The following is a 20,922-nucleotide window of genomic DNA, read 5'->3' as shown; positions in this document are numbered from 1 at the left end:
ATTGTGTTTTCAAATTTCTGTTTAAATCTTAATAATGTTTTGTAGAATTTATTTTGAGTTAATTATTTTAATGGTATTCAGTTTTGTCATATTATATCAATATATTTTTTCTATTTTAATAATTAAGTTTGATATTTTTTTATTTAATGAAGTTATAAAATTTCCTATTAGCTAATTGCTAATTTTATCTAAAATGTTAATTCTATCATTCTTCTATTAATTTTATCTAAAATGCTAATTCTATAATTGTAAATAAAAGGACCATAATACTTTTAAATTTTATTAACTTGTATTAATAGTTTTGTCTATTTTAGTAATTAATTTAACATTATTTTTAGAAATATTAGAATAATCAACACAATTTTATAATTTATTGAAAACTTAAAAATCAAAATTAATATTTTCTAATAAATATTAGTTACTTTTATATTTAAATACTAGGTACCTTAATATCTTAAAGTTAAGATTGTAGATATTAAAAGAATCTTAAAAATTAAAATATGAGTCAAGGTGCCTTAACTAGAAAATACCTTATATAAAAATTTTATAAAAAAAATTCATAAAATAATATATTTTATAATTAATCAAGCTAACAAATACTAAATTAAGTCAACACGTATTAATAATATTTTAGTTCATTAATACACTACGTATATTAGTGGGAGTTAGTATTTTACATTTAGTTAATATTTATTTTCGATTGAATAATGTAATAAAATAAGTATATTAATATAATTTGACAAAATATGACCTATTATGAATATCTTAAACATTTTATTTATATTTAACATCTATATAAAAATAATAATTTAGTAGAAAATATTAAAATTAATTATTAAAAACGTAAATATCTTCTTATATAATTTGGCCATAAAATTAGAATTATAGCTCTTCCATAGTGGTATTTCACTTATGGCTCGGACCCCTCGAAAGGGGGCTTTCTTCGTCTTCTACCTAAGCTGCACAGAAAGGCTTATAATTCAGAAATATTAATCTACTTGTCCTACATATTCTTAATCCCATGTTTGCGCGTAAGCAATGGATAGACGAAAATAAAAAATGGCATCAACAAATGAATTCTAATGCATCGTTTCATCAAGCAACAAATAAGTGTTGCTTATAATTTCATAGTATAAGATATTATTATAATTTACTGTGTGCAGGTTTGTCGTCATTTTACATTAATAAGAAAGATAAAATCAATCACAATTATGATTTCTCTTTTATAACGTTAATTTAATTTCATTGTTCCGATGTGTTGTGTCTAGTTTGAAAGAACTAAAACGGGAAAAATAAGAAAAAAAATAAAAAATGAAAATAGAGGAGACATGCCTTGCCTTCATCTGCAAGTAAGGAGGACCAATTTCTGTCATTGCATGTAAAAATGAAGGGTAGAACCATGAGTCAGTCCCACGAAACCTTAGAAGAATCCTAGCTCATTTACCGCTATAAATACATACCCATTATCATAAATCTCACCTGTCTTTCTGCTAACGTTCTGGTTCCTTGCATTGCAGCCGCATCAACAAGTAGGGTTTCTAGGGTTTTGAATCTCCGCAGCTGTCTCATTAGGTAAACTCGAGGATCCTTAACTATCAAATTACGATATAGTTGTTGTTGTTGTATTGGATCTGTTTAAAAATTAAGGAAATTCTTATTATTTGTTTCAGATTCGTGTTAGATATCAATCAATCATGGGTAAAAAGAAGGTTCACATCAACATCATGGCCATCAGCCACGTCGATTCCGACAAGTCTACTACCACTAGGCTCTTATCTACAAGCTTGGAGGTATCGATAAGCATGTGATCAAGAGGTTCAGAAAGGAGGTTGCTGAGATGAACAAGAGGTCATTCAAGTATGATTGGGTGCTTGACAAGCTCAAGGCAGAGCATGAACATGGTATCACAATTGATATTGCTTTGTGGAAGTTCAAGACCACCAAGTACTACTGCACTGTTATTGATGTACCTAGACATCATGATTACTGGTACCTCTCAGGCTGACTGTGATGTGCTTATTATTGATTCCACCACTGGTGGTTCCGAAGCTGGTATTTCTATGGTCAGACCTGTGAGCATGCTCTCCTTGCTTTCACACTTGGTGTTAAGCAAATGATTTGTTACTGCAACAAGGTAATAAGCAAAAACAAAAATTTAGGTATATTTTTATTTTTGCCTTTTGTTGTACGTGGTTGTTAATCTATTGATAAAGGGCATATTTATTGAAATGTGGCATTCATGGACATGGTCCAGCACTATGTTGAGTGTTTACTTTATTGTGGATTTCTGTGTTGTCTACGTTGGAGAGATGGCCTAATGGTTTATGGCTCTAGATAAAAATAATCCAGTATCTTTGAGGGTTCGATTCCCTCTCTCTCCTCTTTGTGTTTTGGCGTCTTTTATTACAAATTGGTTCAGCATTTGGTTTAGATATCATTATATACACAGTTAAATGTTGTTCCACCTAGTTGAACATTTTCACATTACTGCAATATATGCTTCAAATAATTAAATGTTTGCTACTTTTTAATTTAGCTGATTTAGATTGAATTGTGGATTTGTTTAGATGGATGCCACCACTCCCAAGTACTCAAAGGCTAGGTATGATAAAATCGTGAATTAAGTCTCCTCATATTTAAAGAATGTAGGATACAATTTGTCATGACCCCACCCGTGGGCCCGTGACCGGCACTAGGGAATGGGTAGGCTTAAGGCCACCGAAACCCGTAGTAAGCCTAACACTCACTGATTTAAACAAATCTTATCTCAAATAATATTATTAAAGCCACAAATTATCTTAAATGCTACATTTTACATAATTTAATCGGTCTGCTAGAAGAACTAGGCGAGACCTGAAACTTAAAAAATTTACAACTGATACATCTACTATTACTACTGCGGAGAATCTAAGATTTACCAATTTACATACCAAATCAAATACATCACCCGATGATGAAGGAGTTCTTGAATAAGAGTCGCGAGAGGACTAACAAATACGAATCCGAAAAAATAAAAATGAGGCTCGAGAGTGAGCTAATATCGTACATCTAAAACAGTTTCAAACATTTCAATATCACATTCATTTAATTTTAAGAATAATTAATTAATCACGCGAACCATATGTGTCATGTTAAGACATATGTGTCATGCCATGCTTAAATAAAAATTATTCCACATGCAACGGGACGGAGTACTTCAGTATAACCCTAATCTCAACTCTAACATCTCGATTTATTTCAACACTTATGTCTCAACTAACCTCAACTCTAACATCTCAAACCTCTCATTCCAACAGGACTGGCGCCCAGAGAGCAAAGCTCGACCAGGGACCTTACCTCCAGTCCGGTCACTTAACTCTCAACCTTAGCCTTTCGGCTCTCTTATCCAATAAGATCGGCCAGAGAGCATAGCTCGACCAGGGACCTTACCTCCACCGGTCACTTAAATTTCCAAATAAGCCAGAGAGCAATGCTCGACCAGGGACCTTACTCCGGCAACCACACTCTACTAAGCCCAGAGAGCGATGCTCACCGTATGTGTCCTAATCTTTCTTTCTCAAAATTTTTACCTCTTTACCCTTTTCCTATCTCTCTCATATTATATTTGGAACACTCATCCAACTCCTATGTTCTCTGTAGTCCCATCCCGAGTCATCATGCAATATTAAAATTGGTGATAAAGGAAAAACATATTTAAATAGTAATTAAAAGCATCATGAAAATAATGATAATAATTAAATGAAAAATTAAAATTGCAAATGAATAATCATAGTAGCAAATCAAATTTTATGCATGATACGTGCATAAGCGATATATGACTTTAACTCACAGGATTGGGCGACCTCCTAGCTCTGCTCCGGTGCCTCAGTTGGAGCGAGCCGAACAAACGGACAATCTAGTCACGGAAAACAATTTATCAAAACGCTGAAACAATCGATCTTTAATCCTAGGTCTAGACTCACAGGATCGACTGTCTAAGAATCTCGACTCGGAGAATTCTACCGAAAATCCGTGCGAACCTCCCCTACAACACGAACATTACCCCAGTAAAACGGGTCCAGGACTGCCGGAAAAACACTCCAAATACTTAACGATTCAAACAATAGGAGTCGGGTCCCCGAACTTCACTATTTCCGACTCGCCACACAAAGACAAAAACACGACTATGGCAGGCAAACTAACAATTATTTATGACTCACAAAAATCATCAAATACTCAATATAATCCAATAGACACAATTAAACCAAGAATTTCTAAAATTAACGGGCCAAAGAAAATTACCGAGATGCTCGGTCGCTCGGTCGACTAGCCTCAAGTCCGATCGACGATCCGAACACACCATCGGACTCACAACGACGCGCTGATGACGATCCCTGCTTCCGATTTTCCGATCTGACACCCGATCGTCCAGAAAAATTTGCGGACGATCACGACCGTCGATTTGCAAACGGAGCCCGATCGCCACAAAACCGGTGCCATCGCGAAGCTTGGTGAGAGTCGGATACGCCCTCCGATCGTCCATCCTCCGCCGGAGCTCGCCGGAAAACCGGAAAACACGATCGCCACCATTTCGCGAACTCTCCTCCGGCCACTAAACCGACACGCCCGCCAAAGGAAGCTCTCTCCGGGGAGCCGATCGCCATCGAGATCGGCCGAAGGCCGAAAGCCGCCACACGTTGCGCGATTCGCCAACAGACGCCGCCTCCGTCGGCCCGCGCCCGAGCTCGCCATCGGCCCCTCTCTCTCTCTCTTCCCGGCGCCGCACTCTCTCTTTTCCTTTCTTCTTCCCCAATTTTCTTTCCTTTCAATATTGACATTAGGCCCCCGAACTTTTCCTTATTGCAATTTGGTCCCTTAACTTTCTTAATTACTTACAATTTCATCCTGCAGAATTCCAATTTGACCCCCAAACTTCTTTTTAGCCTTTCAATTAAGCCCCTAACTATTTAATTTGGGCCAAATCTGAATTATTGAAAATACACAATTACAAAAATATCCCCGACCGACATATTTATTTACAAAAATACCAAGCTCACAAATTTCTATTAAAACCCCATAAAAATAACATTATACTTTCAATCCTTATTCCAAAATAAATTTCCAATTTAGTCCTAACACACAATTAAATTAAATAATCAATTTCCAACTTAAAATTTAATACTACTAATCAATTATAATACCAATTTTTCCAAAATTCTTTTATAAACATCCTTTACAATTCTACCATAATTTTCCAATATATAATTTTACTTATATAAATATGCATTTGGAAAAAAAATTTGAATAACCAAAATATAATCATTTCTCAAATAGTTTACTTAATTAACTCCTTAAAAATCAAACTAATTGGATATGGAAAATAACTCATTTATTTATCTAACATGAACATTCAAAATTTGTATTTAAATCATTCTAATTAAACCGAATAAAAAATAAAGCTAAAATTAACTTAAATAAAAATTTATTATTAAATATATAAAAATTCCGAGTGTTACACAATTCTCACAAAATCCCATTTGTGCCGATTTTCGGTTTTGAAGGTGACAACATGATTGCCAACCTCGACTGGTACAAGGGTCCAATGCTCATTGAAGCTCTTGACCAGATCAACGAGCCAAAGAGACCCTCAGACAAACCTCTTCTTCTCCCACTTCAAGACGATTACAAGATTGATGGTATTAGAATTGTCCAAGTGGGTCGTGTGGAGACTAGTATCCTCAAGCCCGGTATGGTTGTAACTTTTGGTCCCAACGGGCTAACAACTAAAGCTAAGTCTGTTGAGATGCATCACGAGGCTCTCCAGGAGGCCCTTCACTGTTAAGAATGTTGTTGTCAAGGATCTTGAGAGAGGTTATGTTGCTTCAAACTCCAAGGACGATCCAGCAAAAGAGGCATCCAACTTCACATCCCAAATCATCATCATGAACCATCCTGGTCAAATTGGAAATGAATATGCTCCAGTTTTGGACTGTCACACCTCCAATATTGCTGTGAAGTTTGATGAGATCCTAACCAAGATTGATACCAATCCGGTAAGGAGCTTGAGAAGGAGCCCGAATTCTTGAAGAATAATGATGCTGGCTTCGTGAAGATGATTCCAACCAAGCCCATGGTTATTGAGACCTTCTCAGTGTACCCTCTATTGGGTTGTTTTGCTGTTAGTGACATGCGATAAACTGTTGCTGTCGGTGTTATCCAGAGCGTTGAAAAGAAGGACCCAAGCAGACTAAGGTCACCAAGTCTGCCGCTAAGAAAGGAGGAAAGTGAGATGTGAATCCATTTTTTTCCTATATATTGCCGAATAATTATTATCTCTTTAAGATGGTCAATTTTATTAGCTTTCTGTTTTTTGGTATATTGGGTCTTTGCAGCCCACGTTTGGGCCTTAGCCTGTGGGTTAGCTGTAGTTTTGTCATTCCATTTTGGTTGGACTAGGTTCTGTTATATTTGAGGTTTACTTATTTATATGCCTTTTTCTTGACACTTATCTGTCTTTTAGGGTTAGAAAGTTTGGTCTTTAATCGCATAATCCATGTTTCATTTTATCAATTCGGATTTTGCATCACTTGCAAACATTACCGTTTTACGACTTCACTAATACGACACTTTATTTTTTGTTTTTAATATTAAATTATACTCTTTCATCAATGAAATTAATTATTATTTCATTCTATTAAATTTTTCATTAATAAGTTATTTTCTTTTGTAAATAAATGAATTTTTTTATTTCTGATAAGTTTATCAAATTATATTAATAGAGTTTTTATTTGCAATAATTAGTTTTTATCTCTTTTTCAGATATGTTAAAATAAATGATTTAATCTTATAATTTACTAAAATAAAATTCATATTTTATTAAAGAAATATTAGGCACATTCATACTTAAAAATGAGTTAGTTATTTAAACTATTAAAAACATTTAAAAATAGAGATTTATATTATGATTTTTTAACTAAATAAACCCTTTACATAAAACTAGTGAAATTTATAAGATAATGACTTTTTATTATCAATCAAGTTAATTATTATTAAATTAAGTAAAAGATATTATAAATTAATAACATAAAGAATAATTTAATATAATAAAATAGGAAAAAGGGAAAAGTACAAATTTGATTATGTAATTTAATCTTTTGATACACGTGGTCTTTTTATGACACATTAACAGTTTATATCTAAATTCACCTGTTAATTAAATAGTTATAGTTCATTCATTTAGTATTTAATTAGTTGTGATTCTACCACGATTCCACCAATTCACTAAAACTGTTAATTAAATAGTTATAGTTCGTTCATTTAGTGTTTAATCGGTTACGACTTCCCCACGATTCCATCAATTTACTAACACTGTTAATAAAATAGTTATAGTTTATTTATTTAGTGTTTAATTGATTGCAATTTCACGACTCCTTACCAATTTAACTTTTATCTAAGACTAGTCATGTCAATTTTTATAGAAAGTCTGAAAAAAAAATCAAAAAGAGAGAGAAAATAGTCTCATAATTTAATTTTTTTTTTAATTTTAGTTAATTTTGATGAGTTTTGAATGATATGATATTCGTCGTTTATCCGATGAGATCTATTTTGCAGCAATCAGATCGTTTGAGATTTAATTTTCAAAACTAGTAATACTGTTGATAAATTTGAACACAAATTGCTAACAATATAATTCTTAATATACTAAAATATTTTTAAAAAAATCACACTTATTTTAAAAATTAAATCATAAGTCAATTTTTATATTTTACAGTAGAAAAAAAATTAAATTAATTATTTGTTAAAACTACTTTAGATATTTTATTTGTGATTAATCATTGGTATTCTAGATATTAAAATACAATAACATTATAATGAATTATCAAAAAATAAATAAAAAAATCTGAACAATATTAAAATAATTAACCTAATCCTTTTTAATGCATTCAAGAGAAGGTGGACTATTTTACATGCTAATTCCTATTCCTATTCCTCCTACTAAAGCAACACTGCCATCGTCGAACAATCTCACCTCAAAAACAGTATAAAGACTATATTTAATATCTTAATTCCTCCTCTTTTAGATTTCAGGTGATTGACCAGTCAGATGATGAACTCTTAAAAGTCTCTTTGAACGTGACAAGGATGACGATTCATTCAAGAAAAATTTGAAGAACAAAAGATGTTACAAGGAAGCTTTTATTTTCTGTAACAGAATTAAAGATCACTTGGGCGATCATGACAAGTATTGGTAATTCCTGAAGTGTTTGTATTTGTACAGCTAGAGAGTGATTACAGATATGAACTTGAAAAACAAGGTTGCTGATTTGATCGGAAACGATTTCAAATTTTTACAAGATTTGAATGAACTTTTGATTCAATGCGACGTCGACTTCACCAAAACCTAGCAGTCTGTATTTTCTTTCATGATATTTGTTTTTATTTAGATATATATTTTTCAAATTTTTTTTAGAATTTACTCAGCTGGCGAATGTGCTTATTTATTGTTCAATCAAACGAAAAATAATGTCATGAATATCATACTCCGATCTGTTAATTTCAAATTTAAACTATTATCTTTCCCTACATGTATATGTATAAACTACAGTATGATACAAATTAATTATTTAAAGAACCTTCAGCAGCTCTCATTTAAGGCATCTGTCTACCCTTTTTTTTCTTTGGCAACTACAATGATTGTTATCAACAATCTACATTTAAAAAGAAATTGCAGACATCAGAGGCTGTCTTTTTGATCGTAGTAATGGGTTTGCAGTGCTCGTAGCTGTCGTATATTATTGAAAATGTTGAAGAAGATTAGGGGTTTTAATATTGAACCAAGGGAAGGACAGATTCCATGGTTTGACTTTTACAAGGTTCCTTCACTGTTGCGTCTGGGCAAGTTCGTCGTTATGTTTTTTTGTTGAGGGTATTAATGTAAATAAACTTACAGTGCCTGCTCAGAAAACCCTAGCCTGTGTTTTTCACTATAAAAGTGATCGTTTATCCTTCATTTGCTTACAATTTGCCCTTGTTTTTGCTGCGTTTCGCTCAGCAGGGCTTTTGTTAGAGTTTTTCTACTTCAATCTCTTCAGGTAAGCTAATAAATCTCTTATTTTTCTCTTAATCACAGTTCATAGATGTTTCAATCTAATTGATATGTATGGTCTATATTGTTTTCTTTGCCTTCTCTCTTCATCATAATCTTTTATGATATTTGTTTTGATTATGGTTATTTTGAATTTGCTTAATCAAGTTAGTTTTTATTTGATTTACTGTTATATATTCCAGTTACTGTAATAAATAGTATATGCAGTTTACTTATTGTGTAATTAGCTTGTCTATTCATCCAAATCTTAGCAGATTCAAGTATAATTCATCATGTAGCTTGTGAATCGTTATTAATTTGATTCAATTTCTATTATTTGTATTTGTCACTTACTAGTTACCAGTGTTACATGATTATTGAATTGATAGGAAATTGCATCTTAAAGATGATTTCTTCATAGTTTCCTGTTTATCAAATTTTCTTTCTAATTGCCATGTGATATGATTTTTTTTGATGTTTTTGGCTTTTGGGCCGTTTGATATATGGATGCCGTTACCATCTGTAGTACTAACTCTTGTGTTTTATATTACTTCAGTTTTAGGCATCTATAATGGGTAAGGAGAAGGTTCACATCAACATTGTGGTCATTGGCCATGTCGACTCTGGAAAGTCAACTACTACTGGCCATCTCATCTATAAGTTGGGAGGTATTGACAAGCGTGTCATTGAGAGATTCGAGAAGGAAGCTGCTGAGATGAACAAGAGGTCATTCAAGTATGCTTGGGTGCTTGACAAGCTTAAGGCCGAGCGTGAGCGTGGTATCACCATTGATATTGCCTTGTGGAAGTTTGAGACCACCAAGTACTACTGCACCGTCATTGATGCACCTGGACATCGTGACTTTATCAAGAATATGATTACCGGTACTTCACAGGCTGACTGTGCTGTTCTGATTATTGATTCCACCACTGGTGGTTTTGAAGCTGGTATTTCCAAGGATGGTCAGACCCGTGAGCATGCTCTCCTTGCTTTCACCCTTGGTGTCAAGCAAATGATTTGCTGTTGCAACAAGGTGAAATAAACCATCTTGTTATAATTGCTTGTTTGTTCTTGTTACATGTTCTACACAGATATTATTCACCTTCTAATAAAGGGCGCTTACAAAGTATAAGTGCAATTTTGAATTGATTTTAAAATTGCTGGCATTCATGGGCATGGTCCAATACTATGATGTGTATTCACATTATTGAAGGATTATGTGTTGTCTACCTCTGGAGAGGTAATGGTTTGTGGCTCCGGTCATTAACCAAAAACTATTTGTGGTCCAATTCCCTCTCTCCCATATGTTGATACTTTATGAAAACTTTGCCCAGCTACCCTGGAGATAATTTTTTCTCTCATCACTGATGAGAAATGGTTTATTGGTCAGTTGTTCTTTAAAAGGAACTATTGAGGATAAGTCCTTGGCTGTCCTTCTTTATTTGTTTTGCCATTGCGATTTGATTTTGAATATCTTTTGTCTTTTCACTTTCTTTACTTTGTAAAATTTTCATGCACATAAATGTTCCTTTTAGCTTCTAGCAATCAAAATGAATTTCATTACTGAACTTAATTGTGTGTTAAGTTTCCTTGCATTCCTCCTGCTGTTTATATTTCTAGCCCAAGGTCTTGAGATGCTATAAATTGAATTCTTCTGATAGACAGCCAGGAATTTTCTAGTTTATTACATATGAAGTCTTTATTTTCTTTGGTTTATGCTTTTTCTTGTTGGCTTTGCGATCCTTGGAATGAAGTTGATGTTAGTTTAATTTGTGTTTTTTCGCCTTCTATAGATGGATGCTACTACTCCCAAGTACTCCAAGGCCAGGTATGATGAAATTGTCAAGGAGGTTTCCTCTTACCTGAAGAAGGTCGGATACAACCCCGATAAAATTCCTTTCGTTCCCATCTCTGGCTTCGAAGGTGACAACATGATCGAGAGGTCCACCAACCTTGACTGGTACAAGGGACCAACCCTACTTGAAGCTCTTGACCAGATCAATGAGCCAAAGAGGCCCACAGACAAGCCTCTTCGTCTCCCACTTCAAGACGTTTACAAGATTGGTGGTATTGGAACAGTTCCAGTGGGTCGGGTGGAGACTGGTGTCCTCAAGCCTGGTATGGTTGTGACCTTTGGACCCAGTGGACTGACAACTGAAGTTAAGTCGGTTGAAATGCATCACGAGGCTCTCCAGGAGGCCCTCCCTGGTGACAATGTTGGTTTCAATGTTAAGAATGTTGCTGTCAAGGATCTTAAGAGAGGTTTTGTTGCTTCAAACTCCAAGGACGATCCAGCAAAGGAGGCAGCCAACTTCACATCCCAAGTCATCATCATGAACCATCCTGGTCAGATTGGAAATGGATATGCTCCAGTGTTGGACTGTCACACCTCCCACATTGCTGTGAAGTTTGCTGAGATCCTAACCAAGATTGATCGTCGATCCGGTAAGGAGCTTGAGAAGGAGCCCAAATTCTTGAAGAATGGTGATGCTGGTTTCGTGAAGATGATTCCAACCAAGCCCATGGTTGTTGAGACCTTCTCCGAGTACCCTCCATTGGGTCGGTTTGCTGTTAGGGACATGCGCCAAACTGTTGCAGTGGGTGTTATCAAGAGTGTTGAGAAGAAGGACCCAAGCGGAGCTAAGGTCACCAAGTCTGCTGCCAAGAAGGGAGGAAAATGAGAGTTAAATTATTAGCTGTTGGAAGGTTTTTTTTTAATGTACATTGTCTAGTTGCTACGCCCACATATTTGCCTTGTATAGGCAGTGGATGCGTAGTATGTTTGAAGGCACCATTTTGTTTTGGATGTTTGAAGGCATTCTTCTAGTGAGGTTTGTGTATGGTTGAGAATTGAGAATTTACTTACTTATGCCGACTGATAATGGGAGAACAAAGTCTACTGTTTTCTTTCAGGGTATGTTAATATTCTGATGCTGTGTCGAGTAGCTCTTGTGATTTGGTACATGTGGTTCGTTGGAGAGGATGAAATTGGCCAATGAGCTTACAAACAGCAAATCCTCCAGAGAATCGTTACCAATTCTGACAGAGTCCCTGATGCAATTTCCACTGTTTATTTTGCTGCTAGCCATGGTATAAATCTCAGTATGCTGCTTTTGTTAGAAAATTGGAAGTACTTGCTGATTTTGCTGCAAGTCCTCGTTGCCATCAGAATCCAGATCATCATTTTCCTTGCATATTTAGATTCTTTATGAGTTGCTATTTCTAATCTTTTTGGCAATATAAAAGAAATGAGAAAAATTAATTTATTATTATTTTTTATTATACCTCTTCAAGAATCTGCAATTAATGTTCTTTCTCAAGCTTATTGTCACACTTCTGATACCATGAAGTTTTCCATTCCTCCTCCTTTAATATTGAAATCGTTCAATTTTATTTTGAAAACAAATTGTTTTCTGCACAATTAATTTATAATATTTTTCTAGAAATAATAGATAAAATAACATTAATTTTCACTTTTTTTTTTTTTGCATAATATATTGCCACTCAAGTTATAGGAAATATTAAGAATATAAAGACCATAGGAAGTCAAATTATAGCAGAGTGCTGCTTTAGTTGCATCGTTAGCTAAAAATGGCAATTACCTTATTAAAGGGAAATTGCATTCTTTTTTGCAGCTATCACAAATTGAAGTTTCCATTGTTGGTTTTCAATTTGTTTTTACAAGAATTGCATGTTGATATATTGATGTCTTGTTGTTCTTGCAATGACAGTGAGATCACGTTTCTGCAATTTCATAAAATATTTAAGTATTTCGAGAACTCTTAATATATATATATGTAATTAAATCAAATATAGAAAATTCGTAAAGCTGGTCTTTTGATTCCCATTTCATTTGAAGGATATCTTGCACTGTCCTCCTATCAACAAACATTTGTTGTTCAACAGGTACTTTGTTGAAGTGTGGCTTTTCAATCGACTGAATACTTCCTTAGTCACTGTGTAACTACCAGCAATTTGATAAGTTAGTTAATCTAAAAATAATAATTAAATGTTTGCTAAACTATTTTTACCTTTGGAGAATCTGATTAACTTCACTAATTTTGAGATTAACATAAATTATTGTTGCTTTTGTTGCAGCTATACCTGTTCAAATTTTGGGCCGGGCTGGGTTCGGACTAGACTTGAAGTTTCAAGTCAAAGTCCGAGCTCGACCCAGTCCAGTTATACGGATTTAAACTTTTGATTAAGTCCAGCTCGTCATAAAAAATATATTATATTTTTTTATAATTTTTAAATTAGGCCGGATTTATTACACGGGCTCTAAAAAAATGATATTTTCAAGCCTGTCTAAAGAATAAGTAAGCTTTTGCATATTCGAGTTTGGACGGGCTAAACATAAAAAAAAGATGTCCAAATCCGAAAATTTTCGGGCGGACTTAAACGGGCTGGACAGATACCAACAGCATGAACATGACTAGTTGCAGCGAACATAAATAATTTTTCCCACTATAGAATAATATATAACATATAATTGAATGAAACTGAAGATATGCAAAAATCTTCCAACTTTAGTTGATGTAGTAATAACAAGAAAAGGTCCAGGATTCTGCAAAAGAACCCCATAAAGTGATCTTAATTCTTTCTTCACTGGAAATATGAGAAATCACAAAATTGTAAGTGAAGCATTTTATAATTTTTTTTGTATAACTGGAAATTTTAAATTTAACAATCTGATATATGTCAATCAACAGTTCAAAGTCTTTTCTCATAGTTTCATTTGGTGTTCCTTCTGTCGTTACTTGATCAGCCTCTCTAACTGCTACTGAAGTTCCAATAACATAGAGGTGAAGTATGATCAACATAAAAGATAAGGAGAATCTTGATCAACCCTGCCATCAATAGTTTCCAAGTTAGCAAACTCAAATCCATGCCTCGGAATTTTTGTAGTAGAATCTTGTATCTCCTCAAGTGTTATTATTAATAGAAAATAGACCCTCAAGTTATTTTTTACAGGCCTGTAATCTCCAAAAGTCTCGCTCACTTTTGGGTTTTTTATAATGTAAATTGCTCCTTGTAAAAGGGATTTGAACCTATTGATCAAGTTCTTTCTCACAATTGCATGAATCAATATCTCCTGTAAAAATAATGTAAAAACTGTCAGTATAATGTAAGGTTCATATATGTATATTACCTATCGTTCACTAATTTTGTTAATTTTAAAACTTTACCTGTTCATCAATGAGAATCATCTCAAGGCTTAGGACATCGCCATTGTTTTTCAGATTTTGAGTCTCCCACATTCTGGCCATACGAACTTTTATTGTCCAATTATCTTTCTCAAAAGTGTAGATCTTTCAACATAGTGCAATTCATTTCAGCTTTTTAGTAAAAGCCTGAAAGACACAGAACTTTGGTTAGAAATGTTTGAAGCTCTTATAGTTTAGCATTTTGTATATTATTTTATATAATCATACTCAAATAAATATTACGTATTAGAATTATTTGCATGTTATTGTTTCTTATAAAATATGAAAGAGACATTATTTATAACCCAAAACTCTCTTAGATTCTATTTACAACAGTAAATATTTCCTTGTAGACAGTATTTTTAACAGTCTTGTAGATGACCGCCAATCTGTTGAAAGCATTATCGGCCCTTTTCTTGAAGTCACTCTAGAAAGTGCCACATAGAGTTGTTCATGGCTGAATACTTGTTTCCGAAGATATAAACCAACTTGCTTCAGTGATTTGCCTTCGCTTCATTGATCCTCATCGCAAAGCACACAGTGATAGGGAGCTGCGTTCTTTTAAGTCTAAAAGGCCACTTTGATTCACTGCTGGTCATTGTAATTCGAGGTACAAAATCTTATCTCCAACATGCGTCCCTGATATGGTTTTTGCTTGCAGGAACCACTTTCCTAATCGCGTTACAGCCATTCTTGTACCATTACAAAATCCAGCTGACTGATTTAGATTTCTAAGCAACATGATCGGGGCCCCTACTTTCAGCTTAAGTGAATGATTTGGTAATCCGGAGAATTTCAGCGTGTTCAAAAATTCAGTTGGATAGAGATTGTCCTCTATCATTAACATGAGTGGAGGATTTGCATATAGAATCCGAGCTAAAGTATGTCATCTCATCTCCTTCTATAAGGTTCATGGCAACATTATTAATGTCATGCACTGTGTCATTTTTAGTAGTTAATATTGCCCTTTCTTTTGTGTAAGAAATATTTGCAATGTTAGACCTTAAAGAAGGATATGTAGCCTCCACTATGGTTCTTATAGGATCTCCATTTTCATTTAGCATGATATCGGGTGGAACAGGAACCAAATCATCTTCTTCTGCTTGATGTGAATTTCCGTTTCCTATGGCTAGCAACCATTTTTAAATCTTCCAATGTTTCACCTGAATTCCGACTAAGGCGCATGTTCTTCTTCAAAACCAGAACTTCAAAATGATTCCACAAGTAGGATGAAGTTATTGATGCTTGTACAATATCATTTCTGCTCCCTTTTGGCACAACTGGAAGTATTTGTCTAAAGTCTTCTCCAAGCACCATTATGATCCCTTCAAAAGGCCTATCCATGCTGTCATCATATTTGTCTTGCATTATATCTCTTAAGCTTTTGTCCAATGCTTCAAAAGAGGACTCATTTGCCATAGGAGCTTCATCCCAAATAATTAGAGATGTCTGCAAAAGAACTTCTACTAATTGACTTCCTCTGTTAATGTCACAACTTGACTCCCCATATGCATCTAATAGGTAATATGAAACCTTGAATGAGCAGTTCTTCCTCCGGCAATAATAGAGCTGCTATTCCAAAAGTTACAATATGAAGCACAATTTCTTATTCTGATCGGACTCTAGAGATTATGGTCTTCCAAAGAAAAGTCTTGCTAGTACCTCCATGTCCATGAACAAAGAATAATTTGCCCCGAGTACTTTTAACTGAATCCGTGATGGATTCATGAATGTTCTTTTGATCAACATTAAGTCCTTCATGTAACTGCTCATGTAACTGTCCCATTGGTGTTATGTCATGACTCATCTCTTCATTTTAGGAGTCTATTATTCACATCCCTCAACAATGATCGTTCTGGGATAGGCATTCCACTGATACTTTTCAATGATTTTCCACGTGCTACAAGTATATTCTCAATCTCTAATAAGGCGTAGCTTTCAATCTACTTCTCTATATAATTGGAGCCGCGGGTAGTCTAATTTCTCTCTCTGTTTGAATAAAATACCCTCCGCAAGTATATCCATATTAGTTCTCCAAACTTCAAATGGTTCAGCAACTTCACAGTCGACTAAGATTGTTGCAAAAAGTTTACCCAATTGATCTCCTGTTGCCCAAGCAACAGCTTCAGACAGACAGTCATTCCACTCCTTGTCATCTTCAATAGTCCCAATGCATAACAAGCTGACTTAAAAAGTTGGATGAGTAATTCCATTAACTTTCTCAAATCTTCAAAAACTAACGGCTCCTTTGATGACATTCAAAAGCATCCTTAGATTGTATTGTTTCCCCAGTTGCAGGATGAGCAAAGTAGATTCTCCCAGTGCACTTTCCAGATTTTCTTTTTCTTTTGAATGCCAGCCCATTGTTTAGGAAAATCTGAATTAAGTTAATTTCCTTGCATCTTCCAAGAGTGAATCAATACGCATCCATTCAGTTAGCTTAGTACTATCTTTTCTGCTGATTATATATATATATATATATATATATAACGTAGATAAATTAAATTCTATTATATTTTCACAGGGAAAAATAATATTTACATTAGAAAGGATAATTTTTTCATATAAACAATAAAAAATTACAAAAATAGTTAAAATATATATCTGTCTTGTTTAACTTTTACAAAGATAGTTACACCAAATTGTAATTTTAAAAGTTTAAATATTTCATTGAAAAATTTTAATAATTTCATATACCATTTTTATTATTATTTATTTTTTTTATATAGATTACCAGTTCTATAAATTTAAATGTTAATAATTTTCAGTTTCGAATACTAAATTTTAATTTTTAAAAGTTTAAACACTTGATTGTCAAATTTTAATAAATTTATACACTAATTTTATAATTATTTCTTTCCTAAATCGATTTAACTGCACCCATTTTATTTCAGATGTTGAAATTATCTTGTTTCTTCTAAGATTGCTGGCTCTTAGCTTTGGGTAGACTTGTTCATGGGTCTGGGTATCCGCCCAGCCCGCTCAGGCCTGCACTCTTCAGGCCGGGTTTAGATAATAATTTTTGTGTACAAGCCCGGCCCGACCCGATGTTTAGTTTAGTTAAAAAAAAAAATGTCATAGCATTCAAACCTATAACCTTCAACTTATAATTAGGTGCTACATACCACTTAGCTACCTATTATTTCTATTTATGATTTTATTATTATTAGTAATATGTTTAAATAAAACTAAACTTAAGTCCGACTGGAACCCGCTCAAGCCCGATCCGAACCCGCCCAGACTCGATCTGTATTTACAGGTTTAACAATTGGTCGGGCCGGGCCGGACATTTTAAAAAATTTAGGGCTCTGACTTGGGCTGAGAGATATTAAAAAATTCTCGGGCTTGGGCGGGCAACCCTGCTTCTTCTAAGATTGCTGGCTCTTAGCTTTGGGGCATGTCTAGATGGAGTCTGAAAAAATAAGTTTAACCATTATAGAAGTAATACATGTGAAACTATTAAGTTATTAATTTTTTTATGGTTAATATGATTAATATAAACATTTCAAAATAAAATTAGAGATTGTTTTTTAAAATAAGTTCATATTTTCTTAAAAAAAATATGGATATTTTATTAACAAGAATTTATAAATACATTTTAATATAAAAAATAAAATTATATATTAAATATCAAAAAATATATGTAAAATATCTATTTTTCACTATCATCAATAGTGTTACCGGAGTAATAAAATATATTTATGCGGAAAATATATTCCACTTAGTGATACTAAGTCGCATATCAACTTTATAAATATATTTTGACAAGCCCGACCGTTTGAACGTCAATTAAATTTCTTCATTCTCTTTATTATTTTTATAAAATGATAACTCAACAACCACATCGCAATTCTTATACCAGGAGTTAATATGTATATAAAATTCCTTAAAAGAATATACTGATATTAATTTATTAAACTATATAAAATAAAGAAAAAAGAAATTGCCGCCCATATAAAAGTGATTGGGGAAGGATGAAACTTTGATTATAAAAAAGAGAAAGAGAAGAGACAGGGAAGGGTTTGAAGTTTATAATTCTTGGACAGGTCCACTTGTTTTCTATCTTTTTAATAAATTATAATGATTTAACTGTTTAGTAATAAAATGTATATTATTTTTTACTTTTAACCCTCTTTAACCTAAGAGAGAGAGAGGGGATTAACAAAAACATACTACCCATTTAATCCCTTTTAACAGTTAATGTCTTAATTAAAATACATATCAAACAAAGGTAAATGAGGCAAGTATTAACCTTTAATCCTTATCTTCTTATAATCCTGATTATATTAATATATCCTAATAGTTAACTCCTTAATTTAAATGCATATTAAATAAGAGAAGAAAAGATTAGTGTTGGATTAAAATTCACTAAAAATCCATCTTATTCAACTTTAAATAGAATTCATTTGTAAATGATTTTATAGATTTGATGTTTTCAATAACAACTATCAAATGCATTTTAAATGAAATAAATATTATATTCGAAATAAAATATAATAAGAAATTTATGGAGAAAGGAAATACGAGACATAAATTAAAATGAAAATAATAATTAAAACAAATGTTTTGATCTTATAAAATATTTTTATTTACCAATATAAATTCAGCTGAGAAATTCTACTTTTTCTATTACCTTTTAATCATATCAATTCTATAAATTTAATTATGCAGAACTTTAAATAAATTCTTATTTTAACTAAGAAAATAAATTTTAAATTTATAATTAAATTCTATAAATTTTTCTAAAAATTTACACCAAACTCTTCTAAATATTGAACTCTTAATTATTAAACACTCAATTTTTTTATCAATTTGTATATGTGAAAATACCAAGTTACATTCTTAAGAAGACAAAAATCAATCAATTTATCTTCTATATTTTTTATTTTTGTCTTTTGTTTTTTCAGTCTCCATTCATGACTTGATTAAACAAAAGAACAAATTTGACCAGGCACCGGCATTCCATCGAAATGGCCCACAAAATCTAATAAATTAAATACTTTATTGGTCACAAGAATTTAAGTCAAAAGGATCATAATATCCTTTCTTTTTCTTTCTTTTTTTTTTAAATTTAAGAAAAAGGCATACATATTTATTTACTTTTTTGTTTAGTCAAAATGAACATTGACATGAACATTTTGTATGTGTGTGGCAGCTGGTGTCCTCCCTTTGTTTATCTAATTGGCTTAAATCCCTAATCATATGATTTTAGACCAATTTCTTAGACAATGAACCCAAATTTAAGGAATTCTATCTAAACCCAAATGTTCTTAACACCTAATTGTTTTAATTATTAGTTTATACAAATATCTTGGAATGATTTGCATTAGTATTATACCACCAAAAAAGAAAAGAGATAAATTTCAATTTGGCCCTTGAACTGTTCACAGAGCTTAATTTAGCTCTTTTTAATTAGCTTTTTTTTTTTTTTATAACTAATCGGCCAAATTAGGTTTAAAGTTTTTAAATAGGCATAAATTGATTTTTTTTTTTTTTTGGCGTGAAGACTCACTTTAGAAAAAGGGCAAATTAAATTTACTTGAAAAATTCAAGGGTTAAATTAGTTACAAAGGTGAAAACATGATCGGATTGAGTCTAACTTTAAAGTTTAAAGGCCAAATTAATCCTTATTCTAAAAGAAAATTAAAATCTGAAGAAAGCTAAAAAAGGTTAGGAATTTGCTTTTAATGGGAAGAAGCGGTTGAATTTAAATCATCTTTTCTTTTGCAATTTAGCCAGATAGTAAGTCTAGAAAATGATTATCCATTGCCATTTTGCGCTAATGAATAAAAGAAAAAAAAAAAAAAAGAAAACAATTGTCGTTCCATTAAATGAGAATAGTACAATTAAGGCCTAACTTAAGTGGTAATAGCGTTTATTTTAAGGAATAAAAGATCTTGAATTCTTTTCTAAACTAGACAAATTTTCATTTTTATGACGAGCTTAAATAGATGACTAGCTATGTTGTGTAATTTATAGTTCCATTGAATATTAAAAAAATGACAAATTATAAATAATCCTAAAAGTTTAGCCACTTAAATCTCTATTATTTTAAAATAATATTTTACTCCATGAGATTTGTTGACAATTCTATATTTTAGTCCTTAAATATATAAAATAAATTGTAGAATCAAATTGAAATGCAACAAAAGTGACCAAAACATGTAATAATACTTACAAAATCTGATTTTCCTTTCTTGAAAAGAAAGAATTTAGATTGTATTTTCACATACTCTTGAGCAAAGAATATTAGCTTTATTTCTTTTTAATTTCAGCTGAAAGTATATTGAAAAAAAATTTATTGGATGAAGATCTTATGTAAAATTATTATTATGATTAATAAATAATCTATTAGTATAAAACTTTAACTCTCACATAAATCTTGAATTTCATGTTTTCTTATATATAAGAATAGTAAAACATACATTTGTCTACTGAAATTTGATTTGATAAATCCAATAAAAGGAAGAAATTGATAGAGAATGATTTCTCTCACTTGACCTCTTTCTTGATGATGGAGAAAAAAAAAACATAAATTTTTCTATATTTTTATTTTTCATTAGGGATAGAGACTGGATCATACTTTTATTTATACTATGGTAGTTTTTCATCAAAATTAAACCAGAACTTCTATAGTCAATAGTCACAGTG

At 32.5% G+C, this 20,922-nt stretch overlaps 2 protein-coding genes and 1 pseudogene across 2 annotated transcripts; 2 read left to right on the top strand and 1 right to left on the bottom strand.

Moving 5' to 3' along the window:
- The first annotated feature begins 1,614 nt into the window (after positions 1-1,614).
- On the top strand, positions 1,615-6,485 carry LOC107261970 (annotated as a pseudogene).
- Positions 6,486-8,816: 2,331 nt separating this feature from the next.
- On the top strand, positions 8,817-11,976 carry LOC8264976 (elongation factor 1-alpha). Its single transcript, XM_048370651.1, has 3 exons — positions 8,817-9,071; positions 9,621-10,097; positions 10,858-11,976. Exons 2-3 carry the CDS (start codon positions 9,636-9,638, stop codon positions 11,743-11,745), a joined length of 1,350 nt encoding a protein of 449 aa, XP_048226608.1. The 5' UTR covers positions 8,817-9,071; positions 9,621-9,635; the 3' UTR covers positions 11,746-11,976.
- A 3,107-nt stretch (positions 11,977-15,083) lies between these two features.
- Positions 15,084-16,635, bottom strand: LOC8265007. Its single transcript, XM_015724679.2, has 5 exons — positions 16,509-16,635; positions 16,278-16,427; positions 15,934-16,080; positions 15,435-15,785; positions 15,084-15,370 (listed from the first exon to the last, which is right to left on the bottom strand). The coding sequence occupies exons 1-5, from the start codon at positions 16,633-16,635 to the stop codon at positions 15,084-15,086; spliced, it is 1,062 nt and encodes a 353-aa protein (XP_015580165.2).
- Positions 16,636-20,922: the final 4,287 nt, after the last annotated feature.

This window comes from Ricinus communis, chromosome 2 (genome assembly GCF_019578655.1).
Source record: "Ricinus communis isolate WT05 ecotype wild-type chromosome 2, ASM1957865v1, whole genome shotgun sequence".
Lineage (NCBI taxonomy): Eukaryota > Viridiplantae > Streptophyta > Magnoliopsida > Malpighiales > Euphorbiaceae > Ricinus > Ricinus communis.
This window is presented reverse-complemented; position numbering and strand designations above follow the sequence as displayed.

Bases quoted from the DNA above. Each gene is read 5' to 3' on its own strand.
- LOC8265007 (XM_015724679.2), bottom strand. From the start codon at position 16,635: ATGGGCTGGCATTCAAAAGAAAAAGAAAATCTGGAAAGTGCACTGGGA. The intron at 16,428-16,508 runs GTTTTTGAAGAT...GGACTATTGAAG, and splicing joins TGTCATCAAAGGAGCCGTTA to ATGACAAGGAGTGGAATGAC. The intron at 15,786-15,933 runs GTACTAGCAAGA...ATTACCTATTAG, and splicing joins CTTTGTTCATGGACATGGAG to ATGCATATGGGGAGTCAAGT.
- LOC8264976 (XM_048370651.1), top strand. From the start codon at position 9,636: ATGGGTAAGGAGAAGGTTCACATCAACATTGTGGTCATTGGCCATGTC. The intron at 10,098-10,857 runs GTGAAATAAACC...CGCCTTCTATAG, and splicing joins TGATTTGCTGTTGCAACAAG to ATGGATGCTACTACTCCCAA.